Source organism: Ciona robusta, chromosome 5 (assembly GCF_009617815.1).
Source record: "Ciona robusta chromosome 5, ASM961781v2".
NCBI classification, from domain to species: domain Eukaryota; kingdom Metazoa; phylum Chordata; class Ascidiacea; order Phlebobranchia; family Cionidae; genus Ciona; species Ciona robusta.
Genome location: NC_143239.1, coordinates 5075954 through 5098859, shown reverse-complemented (window position 1 = coordinate 5098859; position 22906 = coordinate 5075954). Strand labels below are relative to the sequence as shown.

The window sequence follows — 22906 nt, the reverse complement described above, 5'->3', positions numbered from 1 at the left end:
CATTTACATATCAAATGTAAAACCATAGTACTCTAAACTGTTTTAGAGCAATATGGTAAAACATTATTATATTTGCTGTTTTATTTATTGGTACCAAAAAAATGACACAAGTTTTTTACACTGACCGCGAGTTGGCAGTACAGAGTAATTGATTGTCTATTTAAAGCTTCTGTAGCAACGTAACTGTATTTTGTCTCGTTGATGTTTGCTTTGCGCGCTGTGGATGAGTTGCCTTTTGTGTGAAACTAATGTGCGTGTCGAGTAGTAATTGTGTCTCAGCAAGTGCCCAACTTACATACCATCTGAACAGGTATTCTACAGTCGTTGGTTAGAAGAAATTTTAGGATAGTTTTTGCGGATATTATGAATTATGCTTAGTTCGGATTTTTTTACTCATCATGCAAGGTTGAACCCTGTATGTTCAAACCCATTAACCCCATCTGAAGTCGAAACACGGTATGTGGGTTTCTTCTACAAGCAAGTCGATATGGAAATGGTAAGTTAACTCTGCAATTTTTAACCGATGGTTGTTCTAGTTATAAGGTAGCTGTATTTTACTATTTCCTGCATAAAAGTGCAGTATTTCTAATGTGAAAGTTGACATCAGTTAAACGTATAGTAAGGTGGGGGAAGATGCTTTTTATCCCATTTTTTTTCATTTGGTAGTAAACAAAGAATATTCAAAAAATTATAAAACTGTCTTCACAATATCCATAGACCGTTGTTAATTGTTTAAAATATTATCAGGATATTTGGATACTATGTGCTAAAGGTGTCTAATCCCACAGTAATATAGATTGTAGTAATAAACTTGGTAAATTATTGGTAGAAGTTGTGTATAGCTAATATAAAGCAATACATAGCACCAGTTTATTCATACAATGCTGAATAAATTTTTTGGTTCCATTGTGTGTTCAATTGTCTTTGACGTCATTTGTTTGTTCAGTCAATAAATATTTGCCGTTGCTAAAACTAAAGAACGCTGAAAACCGCGTATGATTTATGAAAGTACATATTTACTAAGATACCTGCTCTTGAACTCATAAATAAATTTTCTCTTTTAGCATAACTTTACATTCAATAGAAAAATATCACTTAAATATTTTTAAAATACCAAACTTTTCCTAAAAGCAGTTCAAACGAATCTTTATTGTATATATATCTTATTATTGTCATTGACACACTTTGCAACAAAGAAAATCTTTTTAAAGCTGTATTATGACAACCATTATTGCCAGACCATACTAGAATAAACAAGTTATATTTATTCATTCATATTAGTAAAATAAAACACAACATATGTATAATGTAGTTAAACAAATATTTTTTTTATAATTTGTACCTTTTAAGGTCGAGGCAGCCATGAAAGATGTGTGCAAATCATCAAAGTGTCCTCTGGAACAACTTCCAGATGTTCTTTCCTTGATCCATGCATGGAAGACGGAAGAGGATGATGCTTTCTGGGACTTCATGTCGTTAGATCATCTTGGCACGCACACCATATCAAGAAAAGATGCTCTTTACCTTGCTCGGTATGTTTTATCTTTAAAGTTGGTTTGCAAAAAAATTGGCAATCAAAAATCGTAAATAGCTTAATGTTTCAACAGCTCATTTGATATAAAAATAACGTAGTGTTCTTTCGATGTCTCCTCTGCCAAGACTTCATTATGAAGTTGGTCATTCAAAATTCATGGCCATTTTCCAATTGGTATATAATATCTGCCATTGATGTATTATTTGTTTTTAGTGCGCTGAAAGGACCTGAGTTCGATTTAGACTCCTGGAAAAAATGGGAAGCAACGAGAAACAACAACGACAACATGGTTGCCTGGAGTGATTTCAAAACCTTTCTGTATTATCAGCCAGGTAGCAGAAACAAACATTAATGTAATAGAGGGCGAAATATATTTATGTTTATTGATTCCAATGCCTAAAGAGTGAATTTTGTCAATAATTTTTAAAAAAAGTTTTTTTTGTTATTAAATTTTCGTCTTTTTCATAATTAAGTCTAAAAGGTGTTTTTTCATAATAATATTTGTAATTGTGCTCCAGGTAGTAAACACTCAATTGATGAAAATCGTTACGAGGCAGAATACAAGGCTTTGTCCACTCAACAAATGAATCAAAACTTAAATGATCATAAATTCTACCAAGCTAATTATGAGGTATAATATAAATGCAATTAAAATAGTAACAAAAAAAGATATTACGATAGAATTATTGCTCTAACCCAGTGATCCTTTCTGAGTTTTCTAAATTGTCATTCGTAAATACAGATTAAATAAGTTACATACTGTCCGGCGCCCTGGCGTAGTGGTTAGCGCGCCTACCTGTAACCATTAGGTAATAGGTTCAAGGCTCGTCGCTGCTACCATTATGGGCGTATGTGTCCTTGGGCAAGACACTTAACGACAATTGCTTCAATCCAATGGTCACTAATGGGGTGTCCAAATTATCAGCCATACATAAAAAATGAATAAATCCCCAAAAAAAAATAATCACCCACAAAGTAACATACATGGTAACTCGTAAGCTGGCACAAGGTGTTAAACCCGTGTTATAACGACTGTCGTTTCCCGGCCACGCGAGGATAAAGTAAGTTACATTCATTCATTCATACATATATTCATAATAAAAAAGCTACATTCTGATTCATATTTGCATTCATTCACAGAATGATGAAGAATACAAGGCACTTGTTGCACAGGAGAAGAAACTCTACCAGACTTCTGTATTCAGTGAATCCAATCGACTTGTGAACAGGTAATCCAATCTTACAACCTCAATGCTTGTTTTAGCCAAAATTTATCATAGCATTTTATTTTATGCCATTAGCTTACTATGATAGTCATTGCATTCGGTATAACTTTGAGGCTGTGACTGCTGGGTAACCACCAAATTTACTCATTTTAGGTGGTATAATTTGACAGCCAAATCCTAAATATAATCCAAAACTTTTATGTATCAATTCTTTTTTATATTAATATTTATTAACACTTAAGGTGGAATGTTGGTGGGGTGGAAGCTGTAATTCACGATGACGGTGCAGAATGGGAAGTACCGAGTCATACCGCTTTACAATTAATTGATGATTCGGCACTTAATGCAGGAACCACTCCAGTAGAAGTTTCACCAGTTCCAACTTTATTGGAAGAATTAAAATCTCTCGTTGTGGAAAAATACGAAATGTTGAGAAAGAAGTTGATTTGGGAGGTTACTATGTTAGGTAGGAAGGCAGTGTTTTGTTTTTCCTATTTGTAAATAAAGTGAGTTTTATTACCTTACTAAAAAAAGGCACAGGTTTTACGCACACTTTCTTCGATGAAAACTTTAATTTTGTTTAAATTAATAGTTTACTATATTATACTGTCTGTGGGTATAGCAGTTTGTTGTTATCAATTTCAATATAAAAGAAGTTCTGCCAAATATTTTTATTTTGCATATCAGGCAACACTGGGAAGCTTTCAGCAGAAGAATTGAAACGACAATTTACAAAACTTCTAAAGAAAGATGAAACTCACAGGGAAGATGGAAAATTGGATCAAGTAAAACAATTCAACTCTCAATTTGGGTAAAACAACGTTTTTTAGTATGATTTATGTTCTATTCTATTCTACGTGGGTGAGGTTATGCAGCATGGCACAACATAGGCTTGCTACCACATGAACCTCACCAGATGTTGTAGCCTGTCACTCCCCCCAGGTAGGCGATAGTGGCTTTAATGGTAATGGATGGGAGATCTTCCTGGTTTAAGTTACTGTATTAGTTTAATTGGTCACTGTGCTTTATTTGGGACTTGTGTGCTGTTTAAATTACAATACTGGTTATTAATCTTTGTTAATATTAACTTTTTTAAATTTCACATTTACAGCAATATGCTTGAGCATAACATGGGAAAAATCTCAGACATGAACAACACATCTGAAGTTCAGTCTTTATCATTTGCAGGTGAATAATATTAATGGATCAAGAAATCTTTAAGAGTTACTGTAATGCTATAGTAATTAACCTCGCATAAGTGGACACACAGTGTGGGATTGTGTGAAACAGAACAACCATGTTATACTAACTGTTGTTGCTCCGTATGCGAGGATTTATCAGTTACACTCATTAAACTTGTATTTTAATTTTTGTAAACGACTTTTTACTATTCCTGATCAAAAAACATTGTTCTTAGAACCTGTATCTGCCTCCAGTCTCCTACAGCAGCTTACTGATCGCCAAAATGATGAATTAAACTTTTTAAATGATCGTTTTGTTCAATTGGATGATTTGAAACAAGCACAGTTGCTTGCTGCTGTCTACCAACAGTGCCATAGAGCAGCAGAAGGTGCTGAGTCAGACATGACAGTGCAAAATAAATTTATTTTGAAATTTGAAGCGACCTGTGCAGCCGTTGGCTTGTGTGAACGCAATGTTCAGTCAATGAACAGGTTTGTTTGTTATTGAAAGGTTTTTTTAGATTAGAATAACTATACTGGGTAAAATTAACATCCCAACAAAAAAAAGCAACAAAACGATAGGTTTTTAAGAATATGCCAAGAGTAAAATATCAAAGGATAAATGAACTTATGAAAAAATTTATTCGTCCTAATTTTTGAATATTTAATTTAAGGTGTAATTGTAAGAAAATGTGCATAAAGACACAACCCTTTCAATTACTCTAACTAAATGAATATTGCAAAAAAACTTTTTTATATCCTTGGTGTAGCGATCATGTCTTTTGTCTTCCAATTAAATTAAAAAAGGTTTTTAACTGTAAGCGTGTTTTAACAACTGTTTTAAATATTTCAAAATCTTCTCTATCGTAATCGAAGAGACAAATAAAGTTATTATTATATTAAATTGTGAATCATGTGACTTAGATCGACCAATGACATGCACCGAATGATGTTGCTGGCTGGTGAGAGACTACAGTTACTAAAACTCACTCAACCGTACCAAGCTGGTTCCGCTTCAACAAATCCATCCAATCAGCAGCAAGGATGGATTGGATTGGTCAATTTAATTGAACAAAAATTTGAAAATGAAAGAAAGGTAAAAAATATAAGTCTGGCACCATGGCTTAGTGATTAGACACCTGCATCATAACAAAAGCAGTTTCATGCTTGACACTGATACAGATATTAATAGGCAAGTGTGTCTTTGGACAAGACACTTAACAGACATTGCCCCGACCAATTCATTCCTGATGGGTTGTTTGTATTGTCAGCCATATAAAAAAATCACTCATAAAGTTATACATGTTGTAATTTGTAAACGAATATTATTGTCCTGCCACGCATGGATAAATTAGTTACATCCATACATATATACTTATATCTTTGTATATATTAGTAGCTAAGGTTTTAGAGTAGTAGGCCTAATCTGGCCTAAATCCTAGATTACCTATGTCCATATAGAATAAAAAAAACAGTAAATAAAGTATTTGAATTTTATGTTGCATTCGTCATATGTTTGACTTATATTTATGATAATTTATATTTTAGTTTCTGGTCAGTTGTCTCAAGGATTTGAACAACATTGAAAATGACGGTTCAAGTTTGGAATCTAAACTTTTTAACCTCAGTAACTCATGGAACGGTATTAAAAATGAGGTAATACTCATGTAGTGATCTGTTTTATTCCTAGTTTGACTTTAGACTGATTGCACTAGTCCTTTACTCTAGTTATAAATGTGCATACTTAGTTTGGCATCGAGGCAGAGTAATTAATTTGCCTTCTTCCAATACAGAGTTTATGGATTCAAGGCTCGTTACTGTTACCATTGTGGGTGTATTCTGTATTGTTTGGTATTAAAATAAATATTGATAATTATTTTATTGCCAAGAAACAACTGTTAACATCTCAAAAAAAGTTATAGATGTAATTTTGCATTTATGCATTGACCAAAACTTTTTTGCGTTAAGCAAATAGAGTTATATATAAAATTTTGAATTTTTGCATTGAGAAAACGCATTGAGAAAATGCATTGAATTGGGTCATGGCTAATCTGTTCCTATACAGGGTTCAGCCAAGGAACGAATACAAATCCTTCAACAAGCAGTTTCAGTTTACTCCCAACTCCTCAAGTCACATTCCTCCAATCCATCCAGTGTTGACCATGAAATTATGATGCTTGCACAACTACAAGTGCATCAGGATGAAGACTCTAAAATTAACATGGTAACACTGATTTTTGTGGCCCTGTATCCAAACTTATACCATATCTCTAATTAAACAAAGTTAAATTTAAACCAAACTTATTTCTTAAAATTTAGCCAACCTTATACTATAACACTAATTTAACTTTAAAAAATTTGTTTTAACCAATATACATATATAAGTAAAAATATATATGTTAGTTGTATGTTTTATTAAAATTCAACACTTATTTGCTGTTGTATCTGTTCTGTATTAAAAAATATTACAAGTAAAACATATACAATGTTCTATCCAGGCAAGTGAAGAACCAGTGGAAAAACTTTTACAAGATCAACTCAATGCAGTAAATGATGAAACATTAGAAAACATTGCTTCGTTGCTTTTCGCACCAAACCCACTGACTAATAAACTGCTACTGGCTGCTGCTATAAAAGAAAAGTAAGTAAAGGAATAATTAATATGTGATTAGAATAGTGTTATGTGACCTGGGATCAATAGCCACGCTTTTTAACTGACGTTTTTTCATTTTTTTTACTTGTACAGTATTTTAACGACTGTTGTTTTGCTTTTGATTGTTTTTGTTGTTTCATTAATATGGTCTTCACTCATCTTACAAAAAGATAACTGTTCTTGGTCAAATCCCCATGATTTGAATGAATGTAAAGCTTTATTTACATTTGGCCGACAAACGACCGTCGTTATAACACGGGTGTTCAATCACCTCGTGCCAGCTACCGAGTTATCACGTATGTCACTTTACATTACTAATATGAAAAAATATAGTCTTTTTATATTATAAATGTCATACATTTATCATACATCTCACAACACAGGTACAACATCATCATCCGGAGGTTGATCGGATCTTCTGATGAAGATGTTGATGAAGTTTGGAGGAACAAGATCACTGAGAAGATGGAGAAGCAATCACAAGATGTAGTGGAAGTAAATACAAACGTTTATTTTTTTCTAATTTTTTTTACTAAAAATTGATTTATTTTAAATATATATCTTGTTTGTTTTTAAATAGTCTTAGTAGAATTCAAAATTTAAATTTTTTTTAGTCTTCCTCTCCATTCTCTATTTTTGGTCCCAAACTCTCCATTGTTGCCCAAAATTTTGAAAAGAAAAAGTTTGGTGAACGGTCCCAACCTGTTGAAACTGGGACCATCAGAACACTGTGCAATATGTGTTGGGATGAGATTCACGTGGTTATGAGTGGAGTTCATGATATGAAAATCGATCACGAATCATGGAAACAGATATGGCAGATAGGAAGCTTGAAGTCGCATAACAACGTGAGAGCTGCAGCCATTTCTTTAGGACTGCAAACCAGAATCTGGTACAGGAAAAATACAAGGTAATAACAATTCGATTGAATAAATGAATGTAAGTTGTCTATCTTCATGTGGCAGGGCAACGACACTCGTTATAGCACAGGTGTTCAGTTTCATACACTTGGTGCCTGCTTATCTGTTACCATGCATGTCATTTGTGGGTATTTACTTTTGGGCACACATGGCTAAAATGGTGGCAGCATCGAGTCTCAAGCCTGAAAACTTTTGGTGTATATTATCATGCATTTTATCTCGCGTAACATGTGCTATTTATTTCACTTATTCAGTAAATATAAAGATTAATATTAAGGCTTCTTATATTTATATTGCAGTTTAAAAGAAGACACACAGAGGTTTATTCAATGTTCACAAGATCTATTCACATCAACTCAACCTTTTATTGAAGGTAAAATATAACAATTGACTGATTGTTTGATGTAAATGTTTGATGTAAATTGTAAATGTACTGAGAAACTATTTAGGAAAATTTAAAGACTATATATTTTCATGAAATTAGGGCATTAAAGTCTTGTATCCAGTATCCAGTGTGTTTCTACCATTTTCTTTTTTTTAAATGTTGTTGTAAAAACCGACTTTATTTTTGTGAAAGTCAACTCATATAAAACTCACTTCTTTTTTCTGGGAAGTCTCTCTTTAGTGAAAACTCATTTTATATAGTTTTTTTGTCGCATTATTTAGTAATGTTATTTTTCTCCCAAAAATTTACATTTTTCTAGAAGAATCAAATGATGAATCACTGAGAGGAAGAGTCCTCCAACTTCACATTCAGGAGTGGATGAAGCTCAAAGGGATGTTGGCCGATCCTGGGATGCAGGAGCTGTGTGAGGCTGCATTGACGATGTCCCATGATGATAGGATGAAGCGACTTTCACAGATCAACTCAAAGAGGAAAAGATTAAAGATGGCGTCTGATGGTCAGTTTTTGGGAAAAACTTTTTATTTTTACTTATCAAAAATGTGTTTATTTTTTTAATAATGTTAATAATTAACACTTGTGTATTTAACCGTGTTTTAATGGTTAGTACTTGCCTATTGCCCAGAGTTTCCAGGTTCAAGACTCAGTGGTGTCCTATTGGCCCTCTAAATGTTAGCAATACATTACAAAAATGTAAAAATCTCCCAAGAATACTCGCTCATAATATGACTGTCACTGTAATAATGACAGTTAGGATAAATAAGTCACATTCATTCATTCAACTGAAAATCTTTGTGTAAACTTCTTCAGATGATCGGGAAGACTTGCTGAGTCTTCTGGAGGAAGCTCTTGCTCTTAAAGTTGTGTCCAGGAAGAAGATCCTCCTTGATCTTCTTGGAGCATCAGATGTAGATGATGATGTTGCCATCACCATCCTTGCTGATCTTCATCAGGAGCAGATCAAGGATGCGGTGAATTGGTTCAGTGAGGAGCAGGTACGTATCTGAGATCATAGGCACCGCACCTGGGGTGGCAGGGTAGCCGAGCCAACCCTAGAATTGTCTACACTGCATTCACCATAAGCATTAAAATCAAAATGTGATTTTTTTTACACAATTTTGAGTTTAACTAACACTGACTCCCCTGCATTTATAAAAGTTTGGCGCCTATGTATGGGAGATATATGGGAATAATGTATATAGTTATATTTTTTTCATTTTGTTTTAAAATATACTTTTTTTAGTTCAAATTATTATTTTGTACAAAAACATTTAAACTGTTTCTCATAATACGTTTCAGATTTCACCACGCAATATTATTGAGAAATTTACCTTCCACATGAGTCTGTGTGAGAATGTCTTCAATATTTTGTGCAAATACGAAGGAAAAACAGGGGACCAGGATCTGCTGGAGGTATAAGGCTTTTATTTGTTTATTACAAAAAATTTCTACATCAAAAATCACATTTTTTTTGTTTAAACATAAATGTTGGTTATCTAAATGGTTTATTTTATTATATTGTTTATATGGTGAAAAAAATCATGCCTTTTATCAAATAAATTTTGTATTTTTTTTTTACATTTTATGTTTAACATAATCTCATTAAAATAGCATTGTTATTTTACTGAAATATTTGTGTTTGTTTTTCATATAGGCTTTATACAACAGACATGCTTTGTTAAGAAAGAAACTTCTTAGCTCTATCACAGAAGAAAGTAAGTATTTTTACAGATAACTTTTTTGCTGTTTAAATCAGTCCATTTTAGTTGTTGTTTTTAAATATATTAAGGCCCTAAAATAAAACTAGATATTCAGGTTTAATTGTTTTCCATTTGTTTCTAATCTTTATATTGTTTTCAATCACCAGGTGAACGGAACAAAGCAATGAAAGAATTGAACGCTCAATTAGACGCAGAACGTGATTGGTTGATGAAAATGCTGGGTGACCAGGATTCAGGGTAAGTTCACTTATGCATGACATATCAATTAGTTGGAAGAATTTAAAAATTATGATTTTATAAAAATTATGATGTTAATTTTCGTGTTTTTGTTGTTTTAATTAATATGATTTTATTATTGTTTTCAATTTAACTGATATGTGTAACCGTAAACTGCCGTTGTGACAAAGTGGTTAGAGGTTCTGGTTTAAGGCTTGTCACTGCTACCATTGTAGGCAATTACTCCAACTTAGTTGTCTTTTATAGATTGTTCAAATAGTCTATATTATAAGAAATAAAAAAACAAAATAATCACCCACAAAGGTAATTCTTAAATTGCACTCCCCACGAAGATAAAACAAGTTACCCTTAATTCAATTTGGTGCAAGAACAAAATGCCATTTTTTTTATAGTTATTTAAATGAGAAAAAGAGACAAGCCATGCTCATGAAGTTACGTCGTTCCGTGTTGAAAGCTGAACAAGAAAGTAAACTTGATGCTGCAATGCTGGCTGGTGGTTTGATCATGCAACAGGCATCTGCTGAAAAGCGGTGAGTATTATACATGATCCACTATTTATTTGCATTTGTTCGACCCTTTTACATTTATCTACGTTTTAGTAACGTGATTTAAGAGGTAAATTATTTTATTTTAGCCATATATAGGTGCTCTGTTTGTTAATAGTATGGCATTATATTGCATTTATATGTTGATGTTATATGCTAGTGGTGAGGCCTTTATCAAGGACCTGAGATTTAGGCCGGATTTGTTCATTTACTAACTTCTGGTTATGTTAAAAATAAATTACAAAATATGACACTTATTTTCCTGATAGAATGCAAAAAATGACATGGTAAATGTTTTTAAACACACATTTTTTTTTAAGTAAAACATCTTGCTAAATAAAACGATAAATTTTATGTTTTAGGTTAAAAAGTGAACAAGACCAACAGCGAGAGTTGGCCCTTCTTAGGTTGGCTGAGTTGAAGAAAAGAAAGTTATCATCTGTGGTTGGTGATGATGTTATTGTTACTGAGGATAGAGATGCAATGCAGGTAATGTCACAATGCCTTATATTGCATCATAATCCAGCTATATTTTAAATCTATTTTATCTAAAATGTAGAAACATGATATGTAAACTGGTTTTAAGGTGTTGCAGTTTTGGTACTTTAACTTTGTGTATAGTTTTTTTGGGCCAATTCTTGCATAAAACATACGCAGGCATATTACACTTTTATATTCTATATGGGTCTTTGTCAGAAGATCTAGAATTTAGGCAAGAGTTGTTGCATTACTCCAACACCCAGACTACTTATATATATATATACAAATGTAAATATTACAGTATAATCTAGTGGTGCCAGTTTAAAAGTTATTCTTTCCATAATAGGAGTCTGTAATGAGAAAAATGGCTGCACTGCATAAATGGGAGCAACACTGGTTGGTTGTTTCGTGTGCTGACAACAAACCAAATGTGGATTTGGATTTAAATGAAGCTGTCAATCAACTTATATCATGCAGGGGAAGAGTAAAGAAAGGAGTTGGTAAGAAATAAGAATGTATTGATATACCAACAATTACCAGAAAAATAATAAGGAGTGTCGGGCGCTGTGTCATAATAGTTAGCTCGCCTGCCTCTAACCTATTAGTCCAAGGCTCGGCGTTGCTACCATTTTGGGTGTATGTTTCTTTGGGCAAGACAGTGAACAATAATTGCTCTATGGGTCATCTAAAGTATCAGCCACAAATAAAAAAAATAAAAAATCACAAAAATCCCACATTCAATGTATCTCTAGGTCATTTTTCAATTCAAAACAGCAGTAAAATATATTTTAAAATAATTATTTTTAGCAAAATATGTTCTATAGGAAACTGTTTTAGCATTGGAAAAGACTAGTTCATGGCCATTTTCTAAAATAATGTAAAATTTTACATAAATGATTATTTTCAGCAATTTCTTTGGAAGAGCATTCAGAGGTTTTGAATAAATCTGTTGCTCTACGGCTGCGTGTGATTGGCCATGAGTTACCGGGGCAACCAATCAACGAATCAGAAGTAAGATTGATGATGATGCTGCAGAAGATGCAGGAAGATGGTGAAATTGAAGTTAGCGAGAAGTTTAATTCAATGGTGAGTTGAAATTTTGTATAAATGCCCTTTTTCAAAGTTTTTTCAAGACCAATTTTGGCATGGCAAAACACCACTATAACCTTACCGCATTTATTTGTGCCATGCTTTATAAAGGTGAAGAAACAATGTTATTGTTAGTAAAGTGGCAATTCCTAAAAATTAAACAGCTTCATGAAACTGGTGTATCAAGGGTGTTGTATTGCTTAAATAAAAGCCTGGGATTGACTTGCCAATGAACTAACCACCTGTGGCAAACAGAAAACGCCGCATATTATTTTAGATACATACAGAAAGTCAAAAACGCCACAGATTTTTGCCAATATGCCGAATTTCGAGGGTTTTTACTTTTTCCCAATTAAATCCTCCCATCTTCTTCAGAGTGATTCAGATCTGATCACTGAGCAAGAGAAGTTATCCAGCATGTTGAAGATGAAGACTTCATCTAATCTTCCACAAGTCCTCCTATGGTCCTCTGCATCAGATGATGATGACTTGGTGGAAGCTATCCAGGATAAACTTGATATTCTTCTAAAGGCAGCTGTGACCAAAGCTTTCCAATACAAGGTGTCTTCAGTCTTCACCAAAGTTTAATTTTTATTTGTTTTTTTTTTCTGGTGTAAAATTGTAATTAAAATATTACAAAAAAATTCAAATCAAAAAATAAATATCTGTCTGTATTAAAACTTTTTTTATAATTTTTTTTTAAAGTTTACAAGATAAAGGTCTTAGGAAACAGAGTTATATCTTTATAATGTTTCTATCCCAGCTCGGACCGGAGAAGCAAGACACTGAAGAATTTCGTCGAGGAGTCCAAGAAGTGATGAGAACATCCAAGGAGTTGATGATGTCCGGACATCATGAAGATGCTCTTAACCTCATCACTGAGGGTCTGGAGAAGGCACAGAGAGAGGAGATCATCCGGATGTTGATGGGAGATGAAGATGAGAGAAGGAAGAGAGATCTAATGATGAGGGAGCAGAGAAGAAAGATAAGGATCAAAAATGGTAAAAAAAAAAATGTTATACATTTTTTTTATTGGAAAGAATATTTTAAGGATATAATAATGTTTATATGATTTTATTGATAAAAGATGTAAATACAATGTTTTACCTTTTAGTTGTAATTTAATATGGTTTCTATTTGTATTGAATACAGCGCATTTTATGACAAATAATTAAAATTAATAACCAACAGGTACTGCAACAAGTGCATTTTATTACTACAAGTTTTTATAGTAATGTGTTTTAATAGTCGCTGTTGGCAATTTTAAACATCTTTTTTTTATTTTTAGGAATGTCAGAAGAGGAGGCAAATCGTTTGTTCCAAGAGGAAGGAGAAGAGTTTGAGAGCATCGAGAAAAAAAGAAGGAAGAACGTACTTGAAGGACTCTTCCTGGATGCGGAGGCAGAGAAGAACGCTCTTCTTCGGATGTTGCAAGAAGCTAACGATAAGTGAGTGTCAGAAAAAAATAAGTCTAAAAGAGATCTTCTCGCGTTTGTTATGTGATTTTAAAGGACCAATTTTTTTTGTCTGCCGTATGACTAGCTCTTATCGGGATATGCCATCAAGTATTGCCGGAGGACATATATGCCCACAATGGTAGCAGCATCAAGAATTGAGTCTGAATCTGAGTTACAGACAGGCGTGTTGACCTTAGTGGCACAGCTTTTTATTTTGTTTAAATTAACTTTTATGCAGAATGGAGGCAGAGAGACAGAGGCAACTAATGCTGGCAAAACTGCGCCACCAAAATAAACTCCTGCAGCGTGAATCTGAGCTCTCCATGATCATGAAACTCATGAACATGTCGCGATCACGTGATGAAATGTGAGTAATTATTAAAATTTTAACAAAAAATATTGTCTGTTTCGCAAAAAATGATTAAAAGCATGTTTTTTTGATCGGAATTAAAAATATGCGATGTTATTTTGTTTTAGGTTGCAAGATGAAAGAAAGAGACAGTTGGCACTTGCACGCGCCAGAGTACAAGCATTAAAGAACAAGAAACAATCTTCTAAAGTGGTTTGTTACAGTTTACTTTCTAGAATTGTGTCATTTTTTGTGTTATAGTTTTTTGTTTCCAGCGTCTTAAAAGTGTTTGTTGATTATTGTCACCTCAAAACCTGACATAGAGACAGTCTCAGATAGTTTTACACAAACTGCATAATTTAAGTGTAATTATAAATATCATGTAGCAGGATTGAGTACAGGCTGAAGGCTAAGAATTTTGCTAAGAATTTGTTACTTTAAATCTAAAAAATGAAAAAAATTTACAAAATTTTAAATTCAGTGTTGCCCACAGGAAATTCTGACCGAATCAGATTGGAGCAGTGATGACCGGGATGTTTTGGTGGAAGCAGTTACAAATGAGATTGAAGCAAAACATGCAGCAGAACGTGCAGCACTGCTGCAGGTAAACACAAAAATAACAACTCTTTTTTTGCATAAATTTACTAGGATTTTTTGGAATAAATCGGCCGAAAATTATTTAGTCATACAGACCTACAGGCTTAAGATATTACTTGATGAATGAATATAAAAACAAATATTGAATTCAAACTAATAAGTGTCTTCACTTACTCTTTTACCTCCAGGTGATGCAGATGTCAGGTCCTGGGAGCGACTCTCGGAGCAAAGCAAGTGAGAAGAAGAAGGAAGATCGACGGGATCGAATTCGTGCTCTTCGACAGCTCCGGAGGCAGTGGAGAAACGATCCCGCGTTGATGGAACAAAAAGGAGAGCAATCCAAGATTTTCCAAGTAAAAGATAAATAAAACACAAGCTATAGTGATTGGCATAATTAATCTTTGTAAAAAAAACTGGCATAATCAGTCTTTCTTTGTAAAAAAAATGGCATAATTAGTCTTTGTAAAAAAAGTAATGAAGAAGCAATCCCAGTTCATGAGACTGCATCAGGGCCAAATCCCTATACGAATATGATTACGTCTCTATGTTAAAAAAAACATTTAGTTAAAATACTTCTTCATGTACATTGAAATTTAAACAAGTTTAGCAGTTTATTCTGTAAAGAATTTATGTTTATTTTTTAACTATATCTATGTTATTAAAATATGATTTTTATGGCACAGGAAGCGTCAGCATTACAACTTGAATCGATAACGAAGAGCAACTCTTCTTCTGAAGAAGACGCACAAGCGGTCGTCCTCATGGACCTCCAAGTTGCTCAAGATAAAGAAACAAGCCAACTTATCTCTAGCATACCTGAAAAAGTGAGGTTCCTAATCTTAATGTTTCTGTAAAATAGTAAAGGTTCCCAATCTGACTTAATATTTCTGTGAAATAGTATTTTTTCAGGTATAACTAGTATAACTACTTTACATTCTGCCGATGTAGCAAATGAAAAAAGCTTTTTGCTCTAAGTGTTTTAATTTTGTATAAATATTTTTATCTTTTTCAGTTAAAATTTTTAAATTCAGTTAAATTATTTTAAAAACTTTTTTTCTTCATTTTATAATCCCTATTTTCTCAAGGATACATCCAAACTCCGAGAGCTTGGCAAGGAGCAGGAGAAGGCCCGCATCCAAGGTTACCACGACAACGTAGCGAGCTCACTTCTGGGAACAAATGATGAGGAGGAAGTGATCCAAGCTCTGGAGGATAAATACGATGCTATCAAGGATAAATACCTTGCTGAGGTAATGACTATTCCTGGTTTTACACTTTTTTGTTTATTATTACCACTATATAAAACTGTAAAGTCTTACAGAGTTTTTTCTGGTTTTGCTCTGTAATTGGAAAAACTGTAATTGTCAAATGTCGTAAAGGAGGATTGGCTAAGTTTGTTGCTAACTTTTGTTTTGCCATCTTTAATTTTTAATAAAGTGGGACCTCACCCTTGTGGAATAGATTAGTCTGTTTTAAACTGTTCTATATCTGTGGCAATGCATCTAAATTACCCCATGTACTGATCTACATCATTTTCCACCATCTTTAGGTCCTGATGAAGAGGTTAGGATCAGCTGAGTGGGAGGCGATGAGCGAACGGGAGCGACAGAAGAGGATCATGGATGTAAAGAGACACGAGATGAGGTTGAGAAGAGAGGGGAAGACGGATGAACTTCAACGATTGTTCAGCGCTCTTGCCATCTCTGAGAGTGGTGAGTGTGGTAGAGATGATGGATGTAGAAATTGACGATGGCATTTGGTAAAAGCCACTAAATTATGCTTGGCATATTGAAGTCCTTAAATTTAACGGTGGCATTTGGCAAGGGCTACTAAAACATGTTTAGTAGATTTCTCACTGTACAGACAGTGTACGATATAACATTCGAATGCAATCCTTGGAACGCTATAACATGATTGCAATGCTAAAACATTTGATTACATAGCGAATACACAATAGCAGGCAATATTTACTAAACGTACGTTTTAGTATGTAGAACAACTCGTTTAAAATTACAAGTATGTGCAATTGATTTGATCTGTTTAATTTTTTTTTACCATTTTAAGGTTCAGAACGCCTCTCGCAAGAAGAGAAATTGAAGCAAAGGTTGGAAAGGAAGAAGAAGTTGAGAGAGGAAAGAGCATCTCAAGGCCTCTCCAATGATGATGCAACTTTAGAGAGGGAACTAGATGCAGAGGAATCTCTTGAGAAAGTGAAGAGAAAGGTAAAGATGTTCTTTGTGTTTAAACTTGAATGATGTTATGTCTCAAGGGGTAATCAATTAAACAACAGACACTGATTAGCTTGTTTGTTAGAAATCACTTTAAAGCTATTGCCATGCATGTTAAAACATGTAAAAAACAAAGACAATGTTTAGTTTGTTTGTTGTTACAAATTCCTTTAAATTTCAAATCATCTTAAAAAAAATCACCTGCTACAACATGCCTACAAATTGCCCTGTTAGAAATATTAAATATGGAGGTTACAGGTTTCAGGTTGTCTATAATTTCATCCATATATTAGGAAAGTTCCCCGCAAAAACTAATCACCTAACAAGTTAAATACATGCTTCCTCGAAAACAGGCACCAGATGAACAAAACATCTGTGTTTTAACGATTGTCATTGCTCTACCAGGATTAGTAACATTCTTCCTTCATTTGTTTAAATCTCTTTAAATTGTTTAATTTTTTTTAGAACGTTCTTCTTGACTTGGAGGCGAACTTCGAAAACGAGAAGAAATCTCTTCTCGCTGATCTTCGTCGACATGATGATATGATCAGTGAGGAGCGGAAGAGACAACTGGCAGCAGCTCATCTTCGTCGGGAGAGGAGACAACTTCAATCGGAGCAGAATTACAGCGCGATCATGCTTCTGTTTCAATCGGCAAATGAAGACAAAGCTGCTCTGACTTCCAAGTAAAAACTAATAATTTTTTTAATAAGAAAAACAAGGGTGTTCCGTTTCGCACATCTTGTTTCCGCTTACGAGTTACCACGTGGGTAATTTATATTTGCATTTGTTTTAATTTTTTTGGAATGAATTGCTGACAATTTACCAAATCATGCGGGAACACTGGGCCAGAGTAATTGCTGCTGCTAGATGTCTTGACCAAAGACATATACAGTTGTAGCAGTGTCACAATGGTAACAGCTTTTCAATAATACAATTCATCATATTTCAGTCTTGAAGCTGGCCGGGCAAAGCAACTGGCTCTTGCAAAGGAGAGGTTATCAGTTAGGAAGACCAAGAAGAGAAGGAAACAAGCTCTTTCTGCTCTCACTGATCCGGAGGTCATCCTCGAGAGGATAAATGAAATCATGGATGAAAAAAGAAAAGGTAAGCACTTAAGCTGACCTTTAATCATAAAAATATGATAAGAGAAAATTTAAAAAGTTTTATGGCAGTTACAATTTGTGAAACTTTATATTATGCACCATTACTTTTCCCTGCCAGAGTGCCAGTTTTTTTTCATTTTTTTTTTAAAAACTTGAACAGTCAACTAAATTACATTTATATGTAGGAAGCTGTTTGGATATTCTGCTCAATGAAGTTGAACAGAAACATCTTGGTGAAAGAAACGCTCTGCTACAACTTCATCTTGTTGCTGATGATTTTACCGAACTCAGTAGTCGATCTAACTTGGTAAATATTACTTGTATTATAATAGATATACATACATTTTTTAATCATTCTTTAAATTTAAAAAAAAAGTATTTCATTAATTTTTTTAAAGTATTTTTTTTATTGAATTTAGTGTTAAAGGCTCAGAGATGTTAACATCATCTTCTTCTTTAGGAGCTCCAGGAAGACCTTAAGAAGTTCATGGGAAGTCGTAGGAAGTGGAGAGAGTCCCGGATGATGCTTGCGATCAACGAGGGAGGAGATGAAGGGTTGGATGATGCGAAGAGGATCAGACTTTCAAGATATGTTGCTACACAGAACAAACTTCTCATTGATGGAATGAAGGCACAACTTGAAAGTAAGTTTATATTCAAGTAATAGACTGACGATACCATTTAGGTGAAATATATATTTTATTACACAATTGGTTAAACTTGATTTTGTCTGTTATGTATTAGTACCACCAGATTGTTAAAAGTATGAATTGTGTAGGTTGGAGTGCATTTAGGGATGAACCCCATGCTTACTGTCGAGTTACTTGAATGATTCATGATCGCACCCATTTTTATACCTTATTCTCACTATCAAATTACTAGTAAAAATCCTGGCCATTAATATGTTATATATATATATATGTTGTCATGCCCATTGTCAAGGAACTATTGTCACAATTGCATCTCTCCTATTCCCCATGCTCACTGTCAAAAAAATCATGTTTGAGAAAATAGAAATCACATATCTGTGTTTCAGTTACTCGCCGTGCTCTATCGAGCGAAGTCGACCAAGCTTCGTGGTTGAGCGGTCAAGTGGAACATTGGATGACAGAGTTGCAACATACCCAAGATAATGAAACCATGACAACTACCAATCTCACTTTTGATAAGGTTAGTTTTATGCTGTAACCTCCCATAAGGTAGACACTTTTTTATGAACAATTTCAAAAAAAAATTTATAACAAAACCCAAAGTCAGATTTTTTAAGGTTCAAGTTCATGTTCTTGAATAGAATAATTTTTAAAATACATTTTTAGACCACCCTCTCAAAAATGAGTACCTTGTACCTTATGAATAAACTTCTGTCTTTTATTTCCATTTTTCTAAAAATCATTGTTTTGTTTCTAGACAGATGATGTTCTTGGTATGTTATCTGAGGATCAGGTAAGAGCAAGAAGGGAGAGGTGGAATGATAATCTCGTCAAAGTCCTCTTTGGTCTTCCACTACCAGGACAAGGTGATAATTTATGTGTTATATTATTAAATGTGAATCTACAAAAAAAGTAAAAAAAACTTTGGAAAAAGTAAATTTTTAACTAATTTTAGGTAAACTTTTATATTAAAAAAAAAAAAAATAATTTAGGCTTTCCTATATAACTTTTGTTTAAAAGATGTGTTTTTTTTTTTAAATTTAAGAGGTTTGTCTTCTTCTAGAACTGAGACGACCAGAGTCAACAGGGAGCATGGAGAGCATGGAGAGGGAGCAACATGCTCTGGAAGATGAAACAGAAGTTAAGATGAAGAAGCTGGATCAGGAATTGGAAGAAAAGAAACAAAACATTGCTCGGAAAAGTAAACAAAAATATTTTTACAAAAAATAATATTTTTAAAAAGTTGTTTTTTATAATAATTCGAAAACCGTTTTAAAATTATGGTTGTTTATAAACCATCAATAATGTGGGTGGTATTTAAATACTGATCTTATAATAAATTATAGAAATTGAAGGAGAAGAAATCGATGCTGACGCTGCTCTTGCTCAACTTGATAAAGAATTTAAACTCCAGAAAGAGGTGTGATAGTTATACTTATGTTTTAGCCATCTATAGGGTGCATGAAATTTAATATTTTTTCACTATCTATTTTCGTTTTATACTAATTTTTTTTTTAATTATTAAATTAATATTTTTTTCAATTTTGTAAAAAATACCAGGCACTCAATAGCGATCTAGAGCGGCAGAGAGAAAAGATGAGAGAACGGTTGAAACAAATCCGACAGAGGAGAGATGAAACTGAGTTTGAGGCTCATGCAGCAGCGGGGATGGTTCTTCTTGCTGAGCAGAGGATCAAGGCTCGAGAGAAAAGAGCGACGGACGAATCTTCACGTCAACAAAATTTGGTAATAAGAGTTTGAGTGAATGAATGAAAATATAGCACTAGTTGGGTCAGTGGTTTCCAAACTTTTCTAAAAACTTTGCATGGTAAATCCCTTCCAATTATTTTGATGTTTTGCGGCCCTATAAAATTTAGATTAAGCCATAGAAGAAATGCAAAAACCGAACCAATAAAAGAAAATGCAAAAACTTTATATTTGAATCATAATCTTTGCTGTACGTTAACTCTCTGAAACTGCTAAATGGCCTGAGTTGGGACCAGTTTGGAAACCGCTAAGTTAGGTCATCACATGTTACAGCTATTGGCATGCAAAAAGAAAAAATTTGTGCGATTTACAACAGTTTAAAATGTAACACTCATATTACTTTTACAGATGCAACAACGGCTTGCTGCCAGAAGAGAACAAAGAAAGAAGGCAAAAGAAGAGAAATCTGAGGTCCATGATAACTTACAAACCAAACCACCCATCCAACCTATGCAACGTGAAAAGACAGTGCTTGATATTCACGTGAGCGAGCGTGAAAAAGATGATATGCTCAAAGAACTCACAAGACGCTCACAAATCTATGTGGACACAATTAAGAATGAGCAAGAACGTAACAGGATTAAGGTAATTATCGTTTTTTTTTCAACACCACAAAGTATTTTGTTTCACACACCTCGTTCCCCCTTACATACCAAATTTTGCAGTTTTTATGTAAAATATTTTTTTCAGTTTTCGTCAACTACGTTTTACAACGTTGGTAATTGTTATGTTAGGTTTATTTCTAGGTTTGGCTGACATTTGGACAACCCCTATGGATCACTGGCTTAGCGCAACTAACCAGTGATATGAGGTATAATTATAAATGATAAATATCATCTTAGGTTCGAGAACGCATCTCAAAGAAGAAAGAGATGAAAGTAGCGGAGGTGGATAAGATAATGACTAAACTGGAGCGGGAGAAGACCATGGTACAGGAGAGGAAGAGTCTTCAACTGACGAGGCAGAAGACCATACTTGGCGAGAGAATTGAAAGAATCAAAACAGAGAAAACAATGACGGTGCACGAGAAAAAGTGGGTTTAATTTATAACAACATAAATTTTGATGATCTTTTAAAGGCTCATCTAATTTATTACTTTTTAATGGCTCATCAAAACCAAAGTCTTTTTCCGATGTTTTGTCTGCCATCTGGCAAGACTTCAAAATATTTACGTTATGCTTGGTAGCAGAAGTAACAGATCATAAATTGTATTTGCCTCATTGATTTAAGTAGCGAAGAATAAACAATAGCGGGCATGAGGTGTATAAAACAAAACAACCAGGTTATAACTGCCGTTGCCCTAACCATGCAACAATAAAGTTATATTCATCCACAGAAAAGTTAGTGAGTTTTCCAAGATGGCGGAAGAAGTTAGAGACAAGGATCAAAACAAGATGGAGGAACTAGCTCGCAACCTCCAGAAAAAACTCCTGGAGGAAAAACAGGTAATACAAATGTTTTTTAAGTTATTTTACGTTAAATAAGAATTCCTTTTGTTTTCAAAACAACCGTATTATTTATCTTACGTGTTTTTTTTTTTAAATTTTGGTCTTTGGTTTAATCTATAGTACTGTAAGGTAACATGGATACTGTTAACATGGAAGCACATAATATCACATATTGTTTAATCGCCAACAAAACTATTTTAGAGTCACAAGAATACGATTATATAATTCTTTAAATATTCTTTGTTTACTACCAAATGATGATAAAAAATAAAATCATGGACCATCTTATCCCACTATACCCTATAAATTTTTTTGATAAGTTTTAAATATTTTGTTAAAAACTTTAAAAAAAATTTGTTAAAAATTGAAGGAGGAATCTACTCCTGTTCCTGCTCCTGAAAAAGAGGAGCCTGCTCCGAAGCAGGAAGAAGAGGAAGAAGGATTTAGATCTCGTTCTGGGTCCCGGAGGCTGGGAAAGGTGGATCGGGATCAGATTATGAAGGAGAGGATGTTGAAGAGGAAGAAACAGAGGATGCAGGAGGAGGGAGGAAAGGAAGAGAATGATCCGGATGTAGACAAAGATGTAGATGCTTAAAAATATAATCTGATATGTACATTAGTAAGTTAGGTTTATCAATGTATTATAGTGTGGGGTAAGATGGATACAGTTAGCTCGTAATATTCCATATTTTTCTAATTGTGTTTTTAACAATTAACCACACTCTTTTAGAGCCGTGAAGATGCGTTTATATAATTTTGTAAATATTTTATGTTTATAACCAAATGGGGCGATAAAATAGAATGAAAACATGGACCATCTTACCCCAGACGACTACAAATATCATTTTCCCATTTATTAGACCAACTAATTTTCACTTTTAGCATTCCATTGTAAAATCTATAATATTTTCATAGGTTACAAACGTAAAACCATGTGTTTTAGCAGATTGTATTATTTTCATGTCCAATTATCTCTGGGGAAATTGGGCAACTTATTTCAAATCAGGTATTAATTCAGTGATATAAAAGTCTGTCCACAGTTTTCCAGCCATTGGTTTTGTTTTTATTGAATTCACTGTCATTTTAATCTTTGCAGTATATATGCTCACGTAGATTTGCACTTGAATTTTCGCAATGTTTGATTTGCACGTTTCAAAAATATTCACAATCACACACACTTTGGATTTGTCTTTGAAAATTTTTTTTATATAAGTATTTTCCAGTGAAAGCCGGCGCCGTGGCAAAGTTAGCGCGATACTCCATCTTTTTACCATTGTGGGTAACATAACTAGTAACTCGTAAGCGAGCACCAGGT

General features: G+C 33.7%; 1 protein-coding gene across 2 annotated transcripts; it reads left to right on the top strand.

Annotated features, from left to right (window-relative positions):
• Window positions 1–180: 180 nt before the first annotated feature.
• Window positions 181–22768, top strand: LOC149735879 (uncharacterized). Of its 2 annotated transcripts, none has more exons than XM_089879196.1 (49): window positions 181–496; window positions 1351–1532; window positions 1748–1866; window positions 2053–2165; window positions 2675–2763; window positions 3003–3226; window positions 3448–3571; window positions 3872–3948; window positions 4178–4433; window positions 4866–5037; window positions 5490–5597; window positions 6007–6165; window positions 6440–6582; window positions 6978–7089; window positions 7209–7504; window positions 7814–7887; window positions 8222–8416; window positions 8728–8912; window positions 9217–9330; window positions 9572–9632; window positions 9785–9875; window positions 10268–10405; window positions 10783–10909; window positions 11247–11400; window positions 11808–11986; window positions 12365–12550; window positions 12753–12990; window positions 13278–13437; window positions 13685–13813; window positions 13924–14008; window positions 14289–14399; window positions 14581–14745; window positions 15076–15216; window positions 15478–15642; window positions 15942–16104; window positions 16457–16614; window positions 17086–17306; window positions 17573–17727; window positions 17912–18033; window positions 18187–18370; window positions 18763–18896; window positions 19134–19242; window positions 19440–19577; window positions 19723–19796; window positions 19937–20122; window positions 20492–20728; window positions 20986–21176; window positions 21480–21588; window positions 21962–22768. In XM_089879196.1, exons 1-49 carry the CDS (start codon window positions 371–373, stop codon window positions 22184–22186), a joined length of 7404 nt encoding a protein of 2467 aa, XP_089735322.1. In that variant the 5' UTR covers window positions 181–370; the 3' UTR covers window positions 22187–22768. The 2 variants fall into 2 exon arrangements, with proteins under 2 accessions (XP_089735322.1, XP_089735321.1); XM_089879195.1 differs by having other exon boundaries at window positions 183–496; window positions 8219–8416.
• The last annotated feature ends 138 nt before the right edge of the window (window positions 22769–22906 follow it).

Excerpts from the sequence above, each read along its gene's own strand:
- LOC149735879 (XM_089879195.1), top strand. The coding sequence starts at position 371 with ATGCTTAGTTCGGATTTTTTTACTCATCATGCAAGGTTGAACCCTGTA. Across the intron at positions 1,867-2,052 it reads CTTTCTGTATTATCAGCCAG|GTAGTAAACACTCAATTGAT; the intron begins GTAGCAGAAACA and ends ATTGTGCTCCAG. Across the intron at positions 19,243-19,439 it reads TCTTCCACTACCAGGACAAG|AACTGAGACGACCAGAGTCA; the intron begins GTGATAATTTAT and ends GTCTTCTTCTAG.